General features: G+C 41.1%; 5 protein-coding genes across 5 annotated transcripts; 1 reads left to right on the forward strand and 4 right to left on the reverse strand.

The window, feature by feature from the left end:
• Positions 1 to 998: 998 nt before the first annotated feature.
• On the forward strand, positions 999 to 1,604 carry BATDEDRAFT_22126 (uncharacterized protein; the record flags this gene model as incomplete). The annotated part of the gene is made up of 3 exons (XM_006675415.1): positions 999 to 1,114; positions 1,234 to 1,417; positions 1,524 to 1,604. The coding sequence occupies 3 exons, from the start codon at positions 999 to 1,001 to the stop codon at positions 1,602 to 1,604; spliced, it is 381 nt and encodes a 126-aa protein (XP_006675478.1).
• A 114-nt stretch (positions 1,605 to 1,718) lies between these two features.
• On the reverse strand, positions 1,719 to 6,769 carry BATDEDRAFT_34187 (uncharacterized protein). The gene is made up of 6 exons (XM_006675718.1): positions 6,453 to 6,769; positions 5,782 to 6,158; positions 5,542 to 5,697; positions 5,203 to 5,444; positions 4,989 to 5,105; positions 1,719 to 4,904 (listed from the first exon to the last, which is right to left on the reverse strand). Exons 1-6 carry the CDS (start codon positions 6,575 to 6,577, stop codon positions 1,797 to 1,799), a joined length of 4,125 nt encoding a protein of 1,374 aa, XP_006675781.1. The 5' UTR covers positions 6,578 to 6,769; the 3' UTR covers positions 1,719 to 1,796.
• A 464-nt stretch (positions 6,770 to 7,233) lies between these two features.
• Positions 7,234 to 8,592, reverse strand: BATDEDRAFT_85345 (uncharacterized protein; the record flags this gene model as incomplete). Its single annotated transcript, XM_006676320.1, has 1 exon — positions 7,234 to 8,592. The coding sequence occupies one exon, from the start codon at positions 8,590 to 8,592 to the stop codon at positions 7,234 to 7,236; it is 1,359 nt and encodes a 452-aa protein (XP_006676383.1).
• Positions 8,593 to 9,587: 995 nt separating this feature from the next.
• On the reverse strand, positions 9,588 to 10,400 carry BATDEDRAFT_36505 (lumazine synthase RIB4). Its single transcript, XM_006675825.1, has one exon. The coding sequence runs from the start codon at positions 10,190 to 10,192 to the stop codon at positions 9,689 to 9,691; it is 504 nt and encodes a 167-aa protein (XP_006675888.1). The 5' UTR covers positions 10,193 to 10,400; the 3' UTR covers positions 9,588 to 9,688.
• A 1,704-nt stretch (positions 10,401 to 12,104) lies between these two features.
• Positions 12,105 to 17,584, reverse strand: BATDEDRAFT_84982 (uncharacterized protein; the record flags this gene model as incomplete). Its single annotated transcript, XM_006676321.1, has 11 exons — positions 12,105 to 13,987; positions 14,091 to 14,183; positions 14,278 to 14,630; positions 14,714 to 15,093; positions 15,240 to 15,719; positions 15,803 to 16,223; positions 16,315 to 16,399; positions 16,480 to 16,575; positions 16,664 to 16,758; positions 16,859 to 16,939; positions 17,020 to 17,584. The coding sequence occupies 11 exons, from the start codon at positions 17,582 to 17,584 to the stop codon at positions 13,541 to 13,543; spliced, it is 3,096 nt and encodes a 1,031-aa protein (XP_006676384.1). The 3' UTR covers positions 12,105 to 13,540.
• Between the last annotated feature and the right edge of the window lie 185 nt (positions 17,585 to 17,769).

The following is a 17,769-nucleotide window of genomic DNA, read 5'->3' on the forward strand; positions in this document are numbered from 1 at the left end:
ACTATGGCCACTGAATGCCATCTTACCCCAGTTACACTCGACACACGGACTGTTGGCAGCTTCGAGGGAAAAATTTACAGAAGCGAAAATCGATGACAAGAACATTTATCGAGTCTGTTATGAGCAAATGAGTCTTCTGGTATGCGTTATTGTGGGAATTGCAGAAAAGTGCATTTAAACTGTCAATTCAGTCAACAGACTTCAAATATTTGATTACTTTTAACCTTGAAAGTTCAGTACAATAAAACTGTACTCGACTATTTATTAGATCTGCTTCATCTTTTACAATTGTATTCACGTAACATGAACATTCGAGTCAAAATACATGAACAACTTCATGTTGGATTGGTACCAATATTACTGGGAAATATTTTACTTTGAACTCTTAATTCACTGGTCTTTACTCATTATTGTACAAAAATACAGGGCGAATGTTTCAATACATTCTTTCAACCTTCAACTCTCCTTTTTTCCAAACATTACAAATAAACATTGTATGACAAGCATGTATAGTTGCATTCCTGACATATATTGAACTAGAACGCGAGCATATCTGATATTAGAATAGAGTTTCAATAAAAGAAGTTAATTTCCAATAACAACGAATATTCAACTATTTCTATTCCAAGACAATCATTACAAGATCAATACAGAAAAGTGTCATTTTACATGAATACGGCTGTAAATCAAAAAGCTTCAATGCGACAATCTGACTTGTTGGTACGACCTGCTTTTATTGATTCAATACAGGACAACGCTCCTCATTTGGTCTTGTTCTAACACGATCCTTCAGTATTCCACTTGCAGTCTACACTAACCTAAACCAATCGTGTGATTTTACAACAGAGAATTCGTAAAGTACTGCAACAGTAACTTGATGCTGTCAGAATGTTGATTGAACATGACAAAATTGGATTGTTGAAATATATAAATATTTTTATTCCATTCTTATCCTGACTGTCGCTAGTTGCAAGGCAACAATTGACTTTTGATTCACAATGGATACAGAACAGCTTGAAGTCAAACTACTGCAGACACTCGAGACCTTGCTCAAGATAAGCATGACAGTCCACGACTTTCAACCCGAGTCTGGCCCAGTTCTCAATACTCGAATGTAGGCTCACCGTTTATATGTTTCCTGCAACTCCAGCGATATACTGCAAACGAATTCATCTTGTTTCAATATGCTCACTTTGTATGCACTCAATACTTTTGGCAATTTCTTGTATATAGCGAAACTCTGGTTCAATGTCTTTTAGATATGAATGACGCTAAAGCCAATACAGACATTCAGGTGCCATTTAGTCTTCTCGAGGTTGTCGAAAATGGCATCAACCCAGACCAATTCACTAGCGATTTAGTACAAACTCTTGTAGACAAAAACCAAAAGACAAAGGGACGGATTGAATCAATCAAGGTGGGTTAATGAATCCATGTCAAATGAGTTGGATCGCAAGTAGCCAGAATGATGCTATCTTGATCTTTATTTTGTATCGACTGATTTGCAACTGTTTTAAACGTAGATTTTGAAGGATGAAATACGAACACAGCTTGAAAGGAACTATCCAGGTTTGGCATCTGAATTGGATAATATCACACAATAGCAAGCATATTGCTAGTTTCTAGTTCAATGATTTCATTTTAGTCTCAGATTGTAAACAAGTCAAAAAGAAGCTTTACATCCATTCAAACTTGACTAATTCTGAAAAATCTCAACTATGGAAACGAAATCAGTTTAATAAAAGCAACCATAACGTTTTATACCATACAAATAAACTCCAAACTCAATACTATATTTAACGACGCGAAACACTCTTGCGAGTTTTTGGTTGTGCTAATTTTCTTCCTTGTGGTAACCCTGTACCTGAAGCGCCAGATGTAGCAAACACTGGTACTGCTTGTCCTGTAGGCATTCCAAACGAAAATCCATTGACAGCGGGTGCAGATGGATTGGACATGCCTTGATTTGTAGACGCAGCTCCAGGTGTACTGAAATTAAATACAGGCGCGCTATTGGACTGCTGCTGCTGTAGTTGACCAAACATGGGTGGTTGCTGCTGGGACTGGCCAAACATGGGTGGTTGAGAAGCAGTGGTTTGGCCAAATGTAGACGATGGTGCAGATCCAAACATGGGCGGTTGCTGCTGGGACTGACCAAACATGGGTGTGGATGATCCAAATGGTTGTGAAGCGTTTCCAAGCATGTTGGCTGAATTAGACGGTTGTTGACTCGACTGGGACTGTCCGAATGCATGAGAGGGAGGTGCAAATCCAGAAGCAGTAGATCCAAACATACCTTGGCCAGATGGATTAGACTGAGATTGCCCAAAAGAAGGCGGTGCAGACCCAAAGGAAAACGAAATAGATGGTTGTGATGTGGGCTGAGATTGTCCAAATGCTAGCGGAGCACTAGATCCTCCCATAGAAGCAATCGTAGTGGCAGTACTCATTTGAAAAGCAGGCGTGGCCAAAGTTGTACCAAAACCACCAAAGGCAGGCTGAGCAGGTTGAGACGAGTTATTGGCGGCCGGAGCAGGAAATGCAGAAGCTATAGACGAGCCTCCAAATAAAGATGGCGGTGTAGATTGAGATCCATTAAATCCAGCTGGCATCATAGGTGTGGTAGTTGCCGCGCCAAAGATTGGAAATGCTGCAGGAGTCGTAGCAGAAGTTGCCGCACCAAAACTTGAAAATGCTGCAGGAGTTGCAGTGGAAGTCGCAGTACCAAAACTTGAAAATGCTGCAGGAGTTGCAGTGGAAGTCGCAGTACCAAAACTTAGGAAAGCAGGAGTCGCTGATGTGGCTGAGCCAAATCCTCCAGAAGCAGAGCTGGCGCCAAATAGAGGTGGAGTAGATGCAACTACAGGAGCTGAAGCCAATGAAGTACTACCAAATCCACCAGAAATTGGTGCAGCGGCAGTTGTCATAGAGGTGGAAGCAGATGTAGCAGAAAATGAAAAAGACAGTGTAGGAGCAACAGTCGCAGCAGTGGGTACAACAGTGGCTATAGAAGTTTGATTATTGCCAAAGATATTGGTCGTGGACAAAGTAGTAGATTGAGATCCAGCAGTCGATAGTGGTGCAGCAGGAGTATAGGCGCCATTGTTGACTAGTCCGCCAAACATTGGAGGTGCTTGAGTGGATGCGGGAGCTGTCGAGTTAAAAACATTGCTTCCACCAAAGAGCGGTGCGGTAGTAGTCTGAGATTCAGATTTGGTAGTACCAATCCCTGAAAATAAAAATGACGGAGGACCAGTGACTGGGAATGGCATAGTCGATGCTGTCGCGGAATGCGCAACGGACGATGTAGCACCAAATTCAGGAATCACTGGCACAGGTGTAGATAGACTGATACTAGAGGTGGGTACGGACGTTACCTGGGCACCTAGCAAAGGAGTAGAGCCATGGGTAATAGCCACACTTGTAGTAGTGGTAGCAGGTATTGCTGAAGTAGAACCAAAAGAAGAAGAAACAGCGGAAGTGGATCCAAACAATTGTTTAGTTTCTTGCAAAGTAGCAACACTTGGCGCAGAAACAGCATCACCAGCTGTAGTAGCCATACTAACTGGCAAGGAAGGCTGAGGAGCCAATGAAACAGCGGGAGAAAATGGGTTGGTAACTGAGGATGGTGCTACTATGGGTGCTTTAAACGCGAACATGGATTGGGTAGTCACCGTAGCAGTGGTGGCAGCAGATGTGGAAGTGGAGAATAATGGCGAAGGGCTAATAAAGGCAGTGGGACCTGCAGCAATAGTTACTGCAGATGTAGTTGAAAATGGCAATGCATTGAATAGTGGAGCAGCAGGTTTATCTGCTGTGGGTGATGTAGGAGCACGTTTCCCCAAACGATCTGAAATCGACAAACCAGATCCAGCGGTTTGTGAAACTTTTGTTTTTGGTGGGGAAAATGAATGTTCAACAGCTACAGGTGCTGAGATTAAAGATGGGGTTACCGGAACAGTAGACTTAAAAGGAGAAGGTTTGGGAGCATCAACAGTAGAATCTACTAGTTTCTCAGATTCGGTGGGTTGAGATATCGGCAAATCAGAAGTAGGCTTGAAAGAGCTTGTGGTAGTTTCTGAAGTAGCAACGGCAGAATGCTCTGAACTAGAAGGCAATCCATTGGGCGGTGTGCTGCGATTAAGTCTAGCACGGCTTTCACGAACAAGCTGGATCGCCCGCTCATCTGCGTCTTCGTCGTCTAAAATTCCTTTAAATGGACGATTGAGCGCCGCGAGAATAGGAATCTGCTCCTTTTTCTTAAGATTTAGATATATACGACCACTATCATTTGTTACACTGGACCGAATTGGAACAGGGGGAGGTCTAGGTGAGGGTATGGGTAGTACAGTTGTGGAAGTAAAAGGGCTCGATCCATCCATTTTAAGGCGCTTTTCAGCCCGTCTAGTGGCTGGAGTAATCCATCCATCTTCAGCACGCAATTCAGTTTCAGGAATGTGCAGCGAGTCGTACGCTGGAGCATCATCATGCTCAAATAAACCAAACGAAGCTTTGCGTTTGCTAGATCCAGATGCAGTAACAGATGTAGCAGGCATTGATCTATCATATTTGGAATGTTTCTTCAAAGCCGATTTAAGAGGCGTTGCCGACAATGAGGGTTGTGAACTAATCGATGAAACAGGAATATCATCAACTAGACTTGCCACATGTTCAGACTCACGCATGGCATGCTGAGCTCTCAAAAGTTCTTTTCGCAAAGAATCTGGTCCGGGCTTACGAGCAGACCGTTTGGTATTATTGCTTGAAAACTCAGATTCTTCCATGGCTACATCTTCCGAATTTTGATATTCAATAGAATCATCCATTGAAAGCACAGTGGGACGCTGTTGAGGTGGTAAATTTATATCTTGATTCGAACGATGTGGCTTGCGCATTTTGGCCACCTATATCGTTGAGATACACGAGTTAATAACTTTTCAATTCCTCAATAAAATCCAAGCAGTTTGTAGTTTAAATAATGCGCCAACCTTTCTTGTTTCGTTTTTCCCAGACTTTTCTATTCGAACTGATGTAGAAGTTTGAGTGGCTGCTTCCTTTTCGACTTTTTGAGCCCGCAAAGCCTCTGCCTGTTGCTGACGAAACTCCTATTTTCATATCATCACATAAAAACAATGATTCAATATACACTGTCTAATAAAGCTACAAATAGTGTACTCAACCCAAAATGAATCATTGACACACCTTTTCGCCCAATAAAACAAGCCGCTTTCTTTGTCCTTGTGCGGAAGCACCTTGTGCTACACTCATTGCTGTGTCCTCATCTATTTGAGCATATTGATCCAAATCATTCAACATAGATGGTTTCAAAACATCCAATGTATCTTGGGACTGTTCCATGGAGGTGAGTGGGTTTGGATTTTGAGATATTCTCTCAAAAAATGATTTCTTTGAAGAAAAGGTGACTGGAGTTGCTTCGCGTTGAACTAATCTCACATGGATAGATAATTGAAATGGAACCAAGATTAAAATTACAGCAAATACAGGTCAAAATAACCTATATATCAAGAGTGATATAAATACCCTTGGATTTGGGAAGTGGAGTAAAAAATGAACGAGCCATTGGGCGGCTAGCTTCACGTTGCCGAATCGTATCTTTCTGTAGATTGGCCTTGGCTGGACCCGAGTTAAAAGGAGAATCGACACCAAGACCTGGAAGCAATGGTTTAGAATAAAATGCTTCAAATTCAGCAGTATGCATTAGTTGTGTGTAGCAGTTGTTAGAATCGGCCATTGGCCAGATGTTTAAAGATTAAAGTATACCTTTTGTCGATTTAAAGGCGGATCCAGATGTTGCATGGATACTATTAATATCCTGGGCAGTACTGTTGAAAGAGTTGACCATAGAGGGCTGTTTAAACAAAGTGGGTGTATCCCCATTTGGTCGATCAAGCGCTTGAGCAGGTGAAGATACAAAGTTTGGCTTGGTATGTGATTGTGGAGTAAATGGAGTATAATTGGCGTTTCTCAAAGCATCAGCAATGTAAGTTGATCCTTGTTCAGATTCATCTGTATTTCCAAGTCGATTAGGAGTACGATGTACGAGTCTGAGGCTGTTTACAGATCTGTTAACAGGTGTCTTGACGGGTGTATTTTGCGACGTATGTTTATGAGCACCGGCTGTTGATCTATGAGAGCGTCTAAATCGTATAGTTGTAGATAATGAAATTCATGGCATCAGGTTAGCATTTGTGGACATCATTCAGTGTAACTAGAAATTAAAAGGCAGTAGCTCAGATATAATTGGTAGAAATAATAGAATGTACTATGAAAACATAGTATACGAATGTGATTAAACCATGCAACATCAGTAGAATGGCATACAGTCAAGAATAGGAATAAGTTTAAAAAGAAAATGCTCATAGTTTCTGATATGAATCTAAAGCCGTTGACAAGCTGTTGGAAGCCATTGCCATTCAAACCACATCACTTACCGACTGACAAATTCCTTTTGAGCTCGACGATACGATGCCTCTTTCCACCATTTTGCAGCACTCTGAATACCGGAGTATGACAAAAGAGTGACTGCCAGGAGATAACAGTACTGATAATACTCCATACTGGATAAAATAGGCGAGAAAGGTGTGTTGAAGCTATAGAATGAAGTGGAAGCCAAATATCTTTAAAAGTTCAAGCTTTTGTAGTGGCTAAAGTCTCAAGCTGCCTTGTTTTCATATAGCAGAAAGAACACTTTAGTAAGTCCAGCTCAATCCTCCGGACACTACGAGCGAATCTAATCACCCTTCAAACGTGCTCAAAAACTCGACAAGAAATGGAGAAAAAAGTTTCACATTCTGAATTCAAGTGCAGATTCATACGTTCTAATTGCTAGACTCGCTCATTCGTTGAATAAAGAATTCATGCACAGTCAGTCTGATGGAATTGTAATTTAATGGATTGTGTTGTCTTTTGAACTCTTTAGTTGACTGGCTTTACTCATTTTTGTATAAAACTGAATTTTAATGGATGAATCGGGTGATTGTACAGCGTATGGCTATTTAAAAAGAGAATAATCTCAGTCAAAACCTATAGTTTGTACTATATGATGAATGGTGTGTTTATTGAATTGAGAATATATCGAGAAAGCAGTCAATTTGTGAAGACTAAATCTTGAATTTATGACCCACAAGTTTCTAATAATTTGGATTGGCTTCATTTCACTCTATATCAAATCAGCCTTGTAACTTGTGTAAAAAGTAAATGTTTTAAACGCAATCACTTTTCAATCGTCGCTCCTTGTTCTCTCAAAATAATCAATCTTGGATTTACTTGCCGACACTCTTCTTCAACTTCAGCATAAAACTCTGGGCACTCAAGCGCAACCAATGTTTTCAACTCGCCACAATGCATAGTGATCTCAATTAATACAGCAGGTGTGTTTCTCCCTAGTCGAAATACCCCACTCACGTTGAGAGTGTGAAGATGGTATCGAGAATATCGTGCAATGCCTTCCATTCCCGATCGCTTTAGTGTAGAGTATGAAATATCGAGGTGCTCAAGATAAACCAAATGTTTCAGCATGTCAACAAAGTCGTAGTCGTTAACCTGACACCCTGACAGTGAGAGTGAGCGGAGATTTGGACAGTGGGCTGCTAATGGCTCGAGAAACCGAGATATACGACGGTTTTCCCATGCACCACTATATGGGGTCAAAGGGGTAATTGAAGCAACGCTAGAAAGTGTTGTGGTGGTAGTTACTGATGTAGCAGTCGTTTGCATGCTTCTGGGTGACTGCATTTCAGTAGGAGAATGCAATGATGCAGGCTGTCTACGGCCAGTTTCAATAGTTAATGGTCGTCCATAAACACCGTGTCTTGGCCTTGCTGTCTTGGTAGAAGATGATGCCAACTCAATAGGCTCGTTTTGATCAAGCTGCATTGGCGATTGAATGGGTGATACCATGCCTGTGACCAGTAGACCATCTGACAAATTCCATGTTTCTCCACTCATACTCACACTCATGCTGCGAGTAACGCGTTGGTTAAAAAACGTAGGCTCACTAGTAGTTGTATCTTGAATGGGTGATTCCGAATCATATGTAGAGATATCGTCTATTGTTTCAGTAGTAAAAGTTTGTTCAGATCTAGCTGAGTGCTGTTTCAAGGTCCTGCGTGCGTCGCATACTGCTCCAGATAGACAAGGTTGAGGTCTTGGACCCAACCCAAAATGAATAGAATGCACCAATGAGCCCGGATGTATTGCTTTACTCACTGATCCTCTACGAGGAAGCTGTGGTGCACGAGGCGTCATTGGGGAAATCTGCATTCGTGATGGAGATTCTGAAGTGGATGAAAACGTACGTCGTTGTAAAGATTGTTTAAACGGTAATAAAGTGTTTGGAGAGAGACTGGGCTCCTGTGAAAGCATTTTAAAAAACCCATCTCGTTGCTTGCTACTTGTAAATCTGATTTGTCTGTAGAGCTGTCGTATTCCACTACGATACCATGCCTTGGATACTCTGAGAATGGGTGCTAGACTTTTTGAAACTCCTACATTCTGCACAATGAGATCAATAAGCTCTACTGGTAATCGAGATATCCCTATGTTGGGTCTGGAAGTACGTCGCGGGGCCATTGTGATTCTTTGGCCTTGAGTAGAGTTTAAACCTTGTTTAGATTCAAACTGTGATTTATGAATAAAAATCAACCACAATATAGAGTTTTGCACCATTCAATATCCACTCGAGTAAAATCAAAATACATCCACCCCAATTCATCTCGCGGCCGTACTTACGTAAAATGCAACACTAAACTACCGAAATACATGATAAACAGTCGCATGTTTGATTGGTGTCAATCTTACTAATTAATATTCCTGGAATCGTCGTTTGGACCAGTTTTGGGTGGTTTTGGTATTCAAAACATGCCTTTCAAGTATGGATTTATACTTTATGTCAAGACTTTGTATAATATATTGTCATTAAACCCAACACATCAAATCACCGATTGTTGGCCTGACAACTTGTAGCCATCAACACTTGGACGACAAAACGTCGCGAACATACTTGTGGGTCTTACCAAGCCCAAATACCAGTCAACAATATCAATGATCTTGAAAACAATATTACATACAAAACTCAACTGTTGAGTGACTGAGATTGGCAACGATGTACATGTCCAAGCTTTTATTGACAATATCCAAATAGTAGACCCAAATGTCTGGATTACAATGAATGAATGTGATGATCGTACACCGTATGACTATGCAATCAAAGGCAAAAGTGCAAAATCTACACATAACAATACAAAACTATAGTTTGGTTGTGTGCAACATATGATGATCGATGTGTTTGCAGACTGATCATGGAGTCTGTCAAATCGTAGTATGTCGAGACTTTTTAAAGTGACATGTAACATTTCCAAACACACTATTCTAGACAAGATTCCGTTTCACAAAGTAATGAGTTGGACATGGTTTGCCAACCGTCCAGCAACGGTACGCGGGTTAAAGCTACATATTGTTCATTTTTGAACCTGTATGGAACGACTTGAATATAATAAAGAATGGTTCGTTCGTCGATCAATTCCAAACACAAACTGAATGTCTAGAGTCAATCTGTAGTATAAAATGTAGTAAAAGATGATGAATATTTGTTTATTCCAAAGCAATTACTGCAATATAGTATTCCATTTTATGTGAATACAGTTGTAAAGCATGATTTGTGTAGCTATCAGGAACACAAGTGAACCATTTCAACAGCGGCTGTAGCCCAATCCTTGCCATGGTTATGCGATACTTCAGGATCGTCGACCATACCAGCTCTTTCTAATGCCTGACGCTCGGTTACACAAGTCAGAACTCCAAAGATGACAGGCTTGCCCAGATCTAAACCAACCTGCATCAAGCCCTGAGAAGTAGCATTGCAAATATACTCAAAATGCATGGTAGATCCTTTGATTAAAACACCAATGGAGATACACGCATTGTAGGGCTCTCCATTTCTGTTACGCATATTCTTCATAAGCGACTTGGTGGCCAGTGGCAGCTCGAATGAGCCTGGCACATCGTATGTTGCAATGTTATCTGGGTTGACACCAAGAGCCAGCAGCTGGGTTTTGGCACCGTCAACCAAACTTTGAACAATGGCAAGGTTCCAACGAGTGTGAACAATCATCACAGACATACTAGCACCAGAGCAAGACTGGAGCCGAGGTTCAAGTCCTTTGATATGCATGAGTTGGATGCTGGAATTGAAGGTCAAATTCGAGTGTGGATCTTGTTCTTTTTCTTTCACGATTTGACGCTTGAAGTATACTATCTGAAATGAACTCTATCGAAAGTTACAATGATTCCATCTTGATAAATGTAGGTGGCCGAGAGTTTCGCACATCCCACGTCACCTTGACCACTTATCCTAATTCGAAAATCGGTCAGCTACGATCTAAATATGGTCCTCGACCATATACATCCAAGCCGGAACCTGACCATGTCCTTGATCGCAATCCCGACTACTTTGCTGTTATACTGGATTTTCTTAGAACCGGCAAGATCTCATTGCCGTCAAACTTATCGGTCATTGCTTTACAGAGGGAATTGGAATTCTATGGACTAGGCCAATATGTGAATGCAAGTACATATGATACTCCTGTTACTCTTCCATCTCCAGCTGGGCCAAATGCAATCCTTTCTAGTATTTTACCAGGACGTAGGCCAAATGCAGCTATAGATATTACTGCTGAACCAAGAGAAGTGTATCAGCAATCTGAGCTAATGGCTCCTATAGCTGCAATGAGGGTTGATTCGCTATCCAGCAGCACGATTATAACTGCTGCAAGAGCCACTCCACCACCACAAACAGCAAATGTCATCAATCCAGCAGCCCCGTATGCTTCAATGGCTGGATCATTCACTCCTGGATCTATACCTACTTCAACAAGTGTTGCTACAACTACATTTGATCGCATCCCTGTGTCTACTACCAATGGCATGGTTATAAATAGTACCGATGCACTAGATCCGGTTTCAGCTCGTCGTCAAGGATATGAAGAGAGCTGGGCTACGTCCATGGCATGCCGAGCAGCACCCATCCTAACCAAAGCCATGAATGCAGGATTGCTGCGTTTCACTGTGTTTATTGACCCCTATGGGCAGTTCAAGGGGGTTCCTACTCAGCTGTTGTCAGCAAGTCAAGATCTACAGTTTTGGCGAGACTTTGCATCGTCGTTTGCAGCAGCTCCTCCTGGATCCGCACAGGATTTCAGTCAGTCGTTTAGAGAGAATTTTAATGTAACACTGACTGCAAGTTATCCAACGCATATGAGATTACCAGGTCATGTAGTTGCAGTGGTAGATGTTGATGGAAAACAAGGACAAGAATCCGAGTCTCTGTCGTGGATGCTGTTCCGAGTCAAGACAGTGAGGGCAGAGCAGAGACAGTTGCCTTATGTCGATCGCACCAATTTAGAAGGATCGGTGCTGGAATCAACGGTTGGGTTAGTATTATTACATGGATGGGAGTTGCACTTTAACATGCCTGAAACTCTAACAGCATCCAAGGTGCACGAGCGAGTCAAGAGTATGCTTCATGGAGTAATACGCAGTGAGGACATTATGACCAGTTTATACTTGCTCAATTAACTTTTCCAACTGAACGATCGATACAAATGCTTTAATGGCTGCCAACAAATACCGAATTACAGCCGTATTCATTTAAAATGAAACTCTTGTATTATCCTGTTATCTTTGCATTGGAATGGACAATGATTGAATATTTCTTGGTCTCCTACTAGATATTTCCAATAAACACAGCGTTCATCTATAATACAACAAAGTTGTTTATTTTTTCTTTTTGCATAGCCATACATTGTACAATCACCAGATTCATCCATTGTAATTCAGATATTGAACCTGACTGAGTAGTCTAAAGTATCGGATATGTTTTCATTTGAAAAAACAGTTGCAGGAATGCAAGCCAATCACCAGGAAAAGGACAGTCGGCTAGAATTCAAGAATTTATCATTTCATGAAACCAACTTTTATTTACGCGAATACGGCGGTGGTAAAATTTAGAATGAAATTTAGAATAAAATTTGGGCATATAAATTGTTTGAAATTTTAGTTTACTTCAAAACTCAAAACACTTTCTACTAGAACCATTCGAGTCTTTGTTGTCGTCATGCAGACTCTCACTCCTGTAAAACCCTCTCGCAAAAGGAACTTGTTGAGCTACATGATGGACAGAAGCAGTCCAGAATACAATTCTTCAGAATCTTATAATGCCAACTCAGTCAACACTATGGATCGAGCATCGTATGAAACGGATGGTTACCAAAACGCCATGTCAAAGAGACCAAGATGGCAGCAGTCCGAGGTGGACGACAGCGACCATCAGCAGCAGCAGCCTGCCATGGCCTTGTTTTCTACTAATGATAATAGAACAAAAGCTGCTGTTACACCACAAAAAAACTCTTTTCAACAGCATCATGTATCAAACACTACTGCTGATACCTTGACTGATACTGCAGCAAACCCCACAAGCCTTGCTCCACAGTTCCAACCGTTTGTATCTTCTGGTACGATGGATAATTCCAGTGTATTTCATACTAATACAGACAACACTGGTTCCAATACTCATGCTGTTCGCATGGGTGAGCTGATGCAGTTCCTTGACAAACAGCAGCTGCTAAACTTGCTCATAAATGTCATGGCTGTTCATCCAGACATTCAGCCCACTGTAGCCAACATGATACCCCGTCCGACCATCGACTCGGTTGCCCATATCCTGTCTGTCTATGAAAAGACACTGGCTGATGCATTTCCATATTCCAAAGTTGGGCCTGACAGGTCTGACTATTCCTACAATAGAGTTCGACCCCATATTGAAGACCTTTGCAACACTATCCTGCACTATCTCGACACATTCACTCTTTCTTGCTCATTCCCACATTCTCTTCAGCATGAATACCCAGCAACTGCATTTTCTTATTTGCACATGGCCACCAGTATCGTCCATCGTCTTCCGGTTTGGAACAACGAGGTGCGCAACACTGAGACCCGTACTGCTGTCTATGAGCAATTGGGCAGACGCTGGCGGATGGTTGTAGCAGAAGTAGGCAGTCAGGCCGGTGAGCAAGGAAAGGTTTACGGTTCTTATATGGTGGGCGAATGGGCTCGCAACCTTCACCTGCATGCAGCTCAAGTCAAACAAGCCTACGGACTCGGTGAAGCATTGCAAGAGTTTAAACGTCAACTGGGCTGGATCATTGGCTTGGAACCAGGCAAGGACTCGACTGTCGCTACCTCGTTGTCATGTGCGTCTTCATTGCCATGTCTAATTCGACAAGGAACTTCAGGATTGGATATGTGGACATGATTCTGGCTATGCTTGCTTTGGACTCGAGCCATGCATCTGTTTTATTTGGTCAACTTTGGCTTGTTTGCTCGTATTGTTTTTTTGCACACATGATGAAAGCATGGATGCTGCTTCATCTATATATTCCCACTCATCGTTTTTTGAATTTGAATAATAATAAAATGAGCTATTTTATTTAGACCTTGAATGATTCACTGGGTAGATGTTGATCTATAACCTAATTCCAGTCTCGTGGCTGCTTGCCGTTTTCAGAACAGCAGAATCACTCATCCTACTTGGAACAGTGGGGCTAGACACAAAGTGTACAGAGCAGTTGGGCAGCCGACTATAAAACGCATTGAAATCCAACTGGGAGAGCAGATGACTCAATCGAGGGGTTTCCGTCACGCCGAGGATCTGCAACACATCAATCAGCTTCTGGACTTGAGCAAGAAAGTTATCCTCAAAGGTGCGAATAGAGAGCGTGTCTGACAGATGAGTATGCAAGTGTGTGGTGGTAACAAACCCGTCTGGAAGTTCTCCTGGATGGGCAGTTGGTGCTAAAGTGTCTCGATTGTGAATTGACATTCTCGGTTGTGCGCCAGGTGTTTTGGATCTAGTATAAGACTCGGAAAACTCCACAAACGCATGGCATGTACCAATCATGTTGCTAAACACCTGATTACTCCACACATTGATACCATGGGAATTAGTTTTGGACACCATCCGTTGCTTTTGGGTATAGATCTACCACTCATTGAAATATACAAAATAACTATACCTTGATGAGTTTTGGATGGGTCAACATGCATTCTTTAAGACATGAGTTGAGAAAATCATCATGAGATTCAAGCACTTGATTCACTGTTGTTGCCTAGAAATAAATTACATGTGCGGAAAACAGCAATCGTTAAAAGCGGACATCTTCCTAGCATGGGTGACAATACAGTCTTGAAAAATAAACTTACTTTGCGAAGTAAAGCCTCCATCATGATCCAATTAGGCTCCAGCACATCAAAGAAAACATAATACATGAACATTTTGATGAAATGCAACATTCGTTCTCTCAATAACGACATACGCCTAATCAGCGCCATATCTTTTTGCATTCCATGATTGCCTGGATTCTCGCGTGACGAACCTCCGCGCATACTTGTTTGCAATTGGTTATGTCCAATCCACGTACTTGAAAGAAGACGCTCAATATATTTGCAAAGAAAAAGCTGACGAAATATCATTTGGTATTTCGTGAGAACTTTGCGATTGATAACAAGTGAAAGTGGAAATGCAACTTTGTATCCCAACGCAAACGCTTCTATGCCTAACGCATGTGTAGATTCAAGACAAGTCATTAGATTCATGTCAGCATATTTAAAATACTGGCAAATAAAATGCAATACATACCCGTAAGAACACCAGCAAGACCTTCAATGCTATCAGGTCCGTCTTCTACTGCAGCAGAAAAAGACTGATCTGGATCAATGGCTCGGCTTCCCTTTCCATTCTTCATATTATGGAAATGTTTTTTTACATCAAGCCCTACAACAGAGTTGATGCGTAAAAGTTGCTGAAATAGTGACGTGGGGTTCAGTTCTACCGTCACATCGTCTTTAAACGGGTCGGTAGAACAGCAGGAAGATGGACTGCCTATCACAAGTTCAAGCAAAGATCGTACTTTTTCGTGTGGAACTTGAGACGCTGGTTTCATGAGATCTACGGCTGCCAAATCTAAAAAGTGTGTGAGGTAATCTGATTGGCCAAACAGGAAAAACTGCTTTAAAGATCTAAAATGAATTGAAACGTGATGCAACGATTAGATAAAGCAAAGTGTCCAAATCCTGTAACCATAATTGCAGCACATTTTAAAACTATCAGGTAGTGCAAATCTGCATTTTAAAAAATAAATGCAGTTGGAAATAAACACACTTACTTTAACCGATCAATTAGTTGATAATCCTTTGTCAGCAAATCAATAAGAGACTTGTTTGCAAACAAAAACGACTGCTCAATATTCGCAATAAACATGCCCCCATCTATTGCTTGCACGACATCGGTCATTCCTGAGCTCAGTGTTTTGCTGGCTAGACCAAGTTGGTCAGCACCTTTAGGTATCTCGATACCACATTCTCGCAAAACATTAAGATATTTTCCAGAAAAAAGAATCTTTTCTTTCCATGGCTCAAGAAAGGTGGGAGTGGCCTCGTTACTGAGAATGTATCGTTGTTCCCAGTACACATCGTTGAAATCTTCACGAAGCTTATCTTTGCTTAGATGAGCATGCTCCTCCACCATGAATTCATGAAATGGATCATCCAGCTCACCACAAAGAATCCATGTGTTGAGTATTGAAAGGTAGGGAACAGCTGCAAGTGAAAGAAGATATCCGTGGAGTTTTTTAAGCTCTGGATTTCTTGATATTTTATACCAAAGTTGCAGACAATTAGTAGTGATGTATTTAAAAACAGACTGATACCACAATCTTTTACTACATACCCACTCAACGTCACCATTCTTGCAGCAAGAATTCCTAAAATACGTCCACTGTTGCGATTTCCGGTCGAATGGTTGGTCTCGACAACATGCCGAATATCGTACTCATCCATCGAAGCACTAGAAACGTTGTTTGCCTCGTAGATTTCCACTGCCAATGATGTAATACTCGCCATGGTATCAATAGATGGTGCCAAGTAATACCATAGCTTTTGTAGTGTAAAATTGGAAGATGTATGCGCCAGATGCTCAATCTGTCCAATAAGCACAAGATAATCTTCCAGTAGCGACCGAATTGCTGCAAACAAAGCGTGATAGATGCGACCATACTCAAACGAGGTGTATTTTTCAACACATTCATCAAGAAGGATATAGTATCCAGCCAAGGGCAAAATCTTTGTAACCATATCCATAATTGATGGTTCTAGCAAATTGAATGTAATGCCAAGGTTAGATTGATGTAAAAGTAAGGTTTCCAACTCTTTTTCAACGTATCAATTCAAATTGGTGTATACCTAATCGCTCATCAACAAAAAACTTTGGTACTTCACGACATGCATTTGATGATTCGATTTGATGAATGTACTCTCCGTTAATACCCTATATATTGTTTAAAAATGAATGGCATGCATGATTGAAACCACGCCCAACCAGTATCTATCTGTAGAAAGTAAACATACCATCAGAACGTACAGTAAATCTTCAATTATTAGAGTTTCTTGTTCATATGAAGACTTGTTTAGCAGGGAAGTAACTGATTTCTGTGTTTGATCAGTCTAATCAGACATGTTAAATTTACAACTCGTTCCAAGTCGAAACTGGTCATATATATTAGAAACACCAAGTGTCAAATAAACTACATACTTTTGTCGAGGTAATGCAATGCATTCGTTCTAAAGGTGCTTTCATATTAACGATTTGGATATTTGCAGTTTTTTTAGATGTTTTAGGAATAGCAGCTACATTTGGAGATAATAGACGCATTACATTATCAACTCTAGATATACGTTTTAGATTTAAAACAAAATGGTTATAATACTGTTTTTGCGCGGTGTTTACCTTGAGTCATTACTGGCTGAATTGGAGTAAAGGCAAGTGTTGATCCATCCATCATGGTTTCAGAAGCAATGGAACTTGAATCTAATTGCAGAGCATCAATATAAAATCAACATCTTGGACTTGAGCTTGATTGATTTTCAAGCATTTATAACATGAAATACCTTTGGCCAAACTACCGACATTCAAAACAGATCGAGACTTGCCCAGCCGACGATGATCTGGTGTTTTTGTTGGTTTTTGACCAAGTAAATGCTCTAGTGCACTACGAGGAGTAACACCCACTTTTGAGCTCAGAAGTTGTGACGCATGATCTTTGATGCTACTCATGGATGCAGTTGAACGCAAGCGACCATGCATTGACGGAGTAGAAGCGGTAGCACTCTGTTTAAAATTAGATACAGAATTACTTTCTTGGATCTGAGAAAGAATATACAATATAGGTTCCAATTCTCTGTTGTTCTGACTGCATAATCGTTCATAAATACTGGCAAATCTGGTAGGAGCATTTTTGTTTAGCAACGATGCATTGAGAGCGATGCGCTCAGCTAGAGGGTAGGTTGTGGTGCTAGACTTGAGGCTGGATGATGAAGGAAAGGATTTTAATGGAGTAGCACCATGACGTTGTTTAGAAAGAACATCAAGACAATGCTCAGGTTCCTCATCGATGCCCAAATACGCAAGCAGTTCGGCCACACCAGCCTGCATTTTGAGTGTTCTATCGGACATTATAATGTGAATTGCAAAGTCGGACTGCAGGGATAAACTCGAGTTTGATAGAATCTGACCATCACGTGGATAATAGCATTCAGATTGACTCAAGAATTCATAGAGTTGAGCTGTTCAATGCACTCTTATTGTCGTTGCAGTTGGCAACAATAAACGTTAAAGTTTGTCAATAAAACCAAATGAAT

This window comes from Batrachochytrium dendrobatidis (genome assembly GCF_000203795.2).
Source record: "Batrachochytrium dendrobatidis JAM81 unplaced genomic scaffold BATDEscaffold_1, whole genome shotgun sequence".
In the NCBI taxonomy this organism is placed as follows: Eukaryota; Fungi; Chytridiomycota; class Chytridiomycetes; order Rhizophydiales; genus Batrachochytrium; species Batrachochytrium dendrobatidis.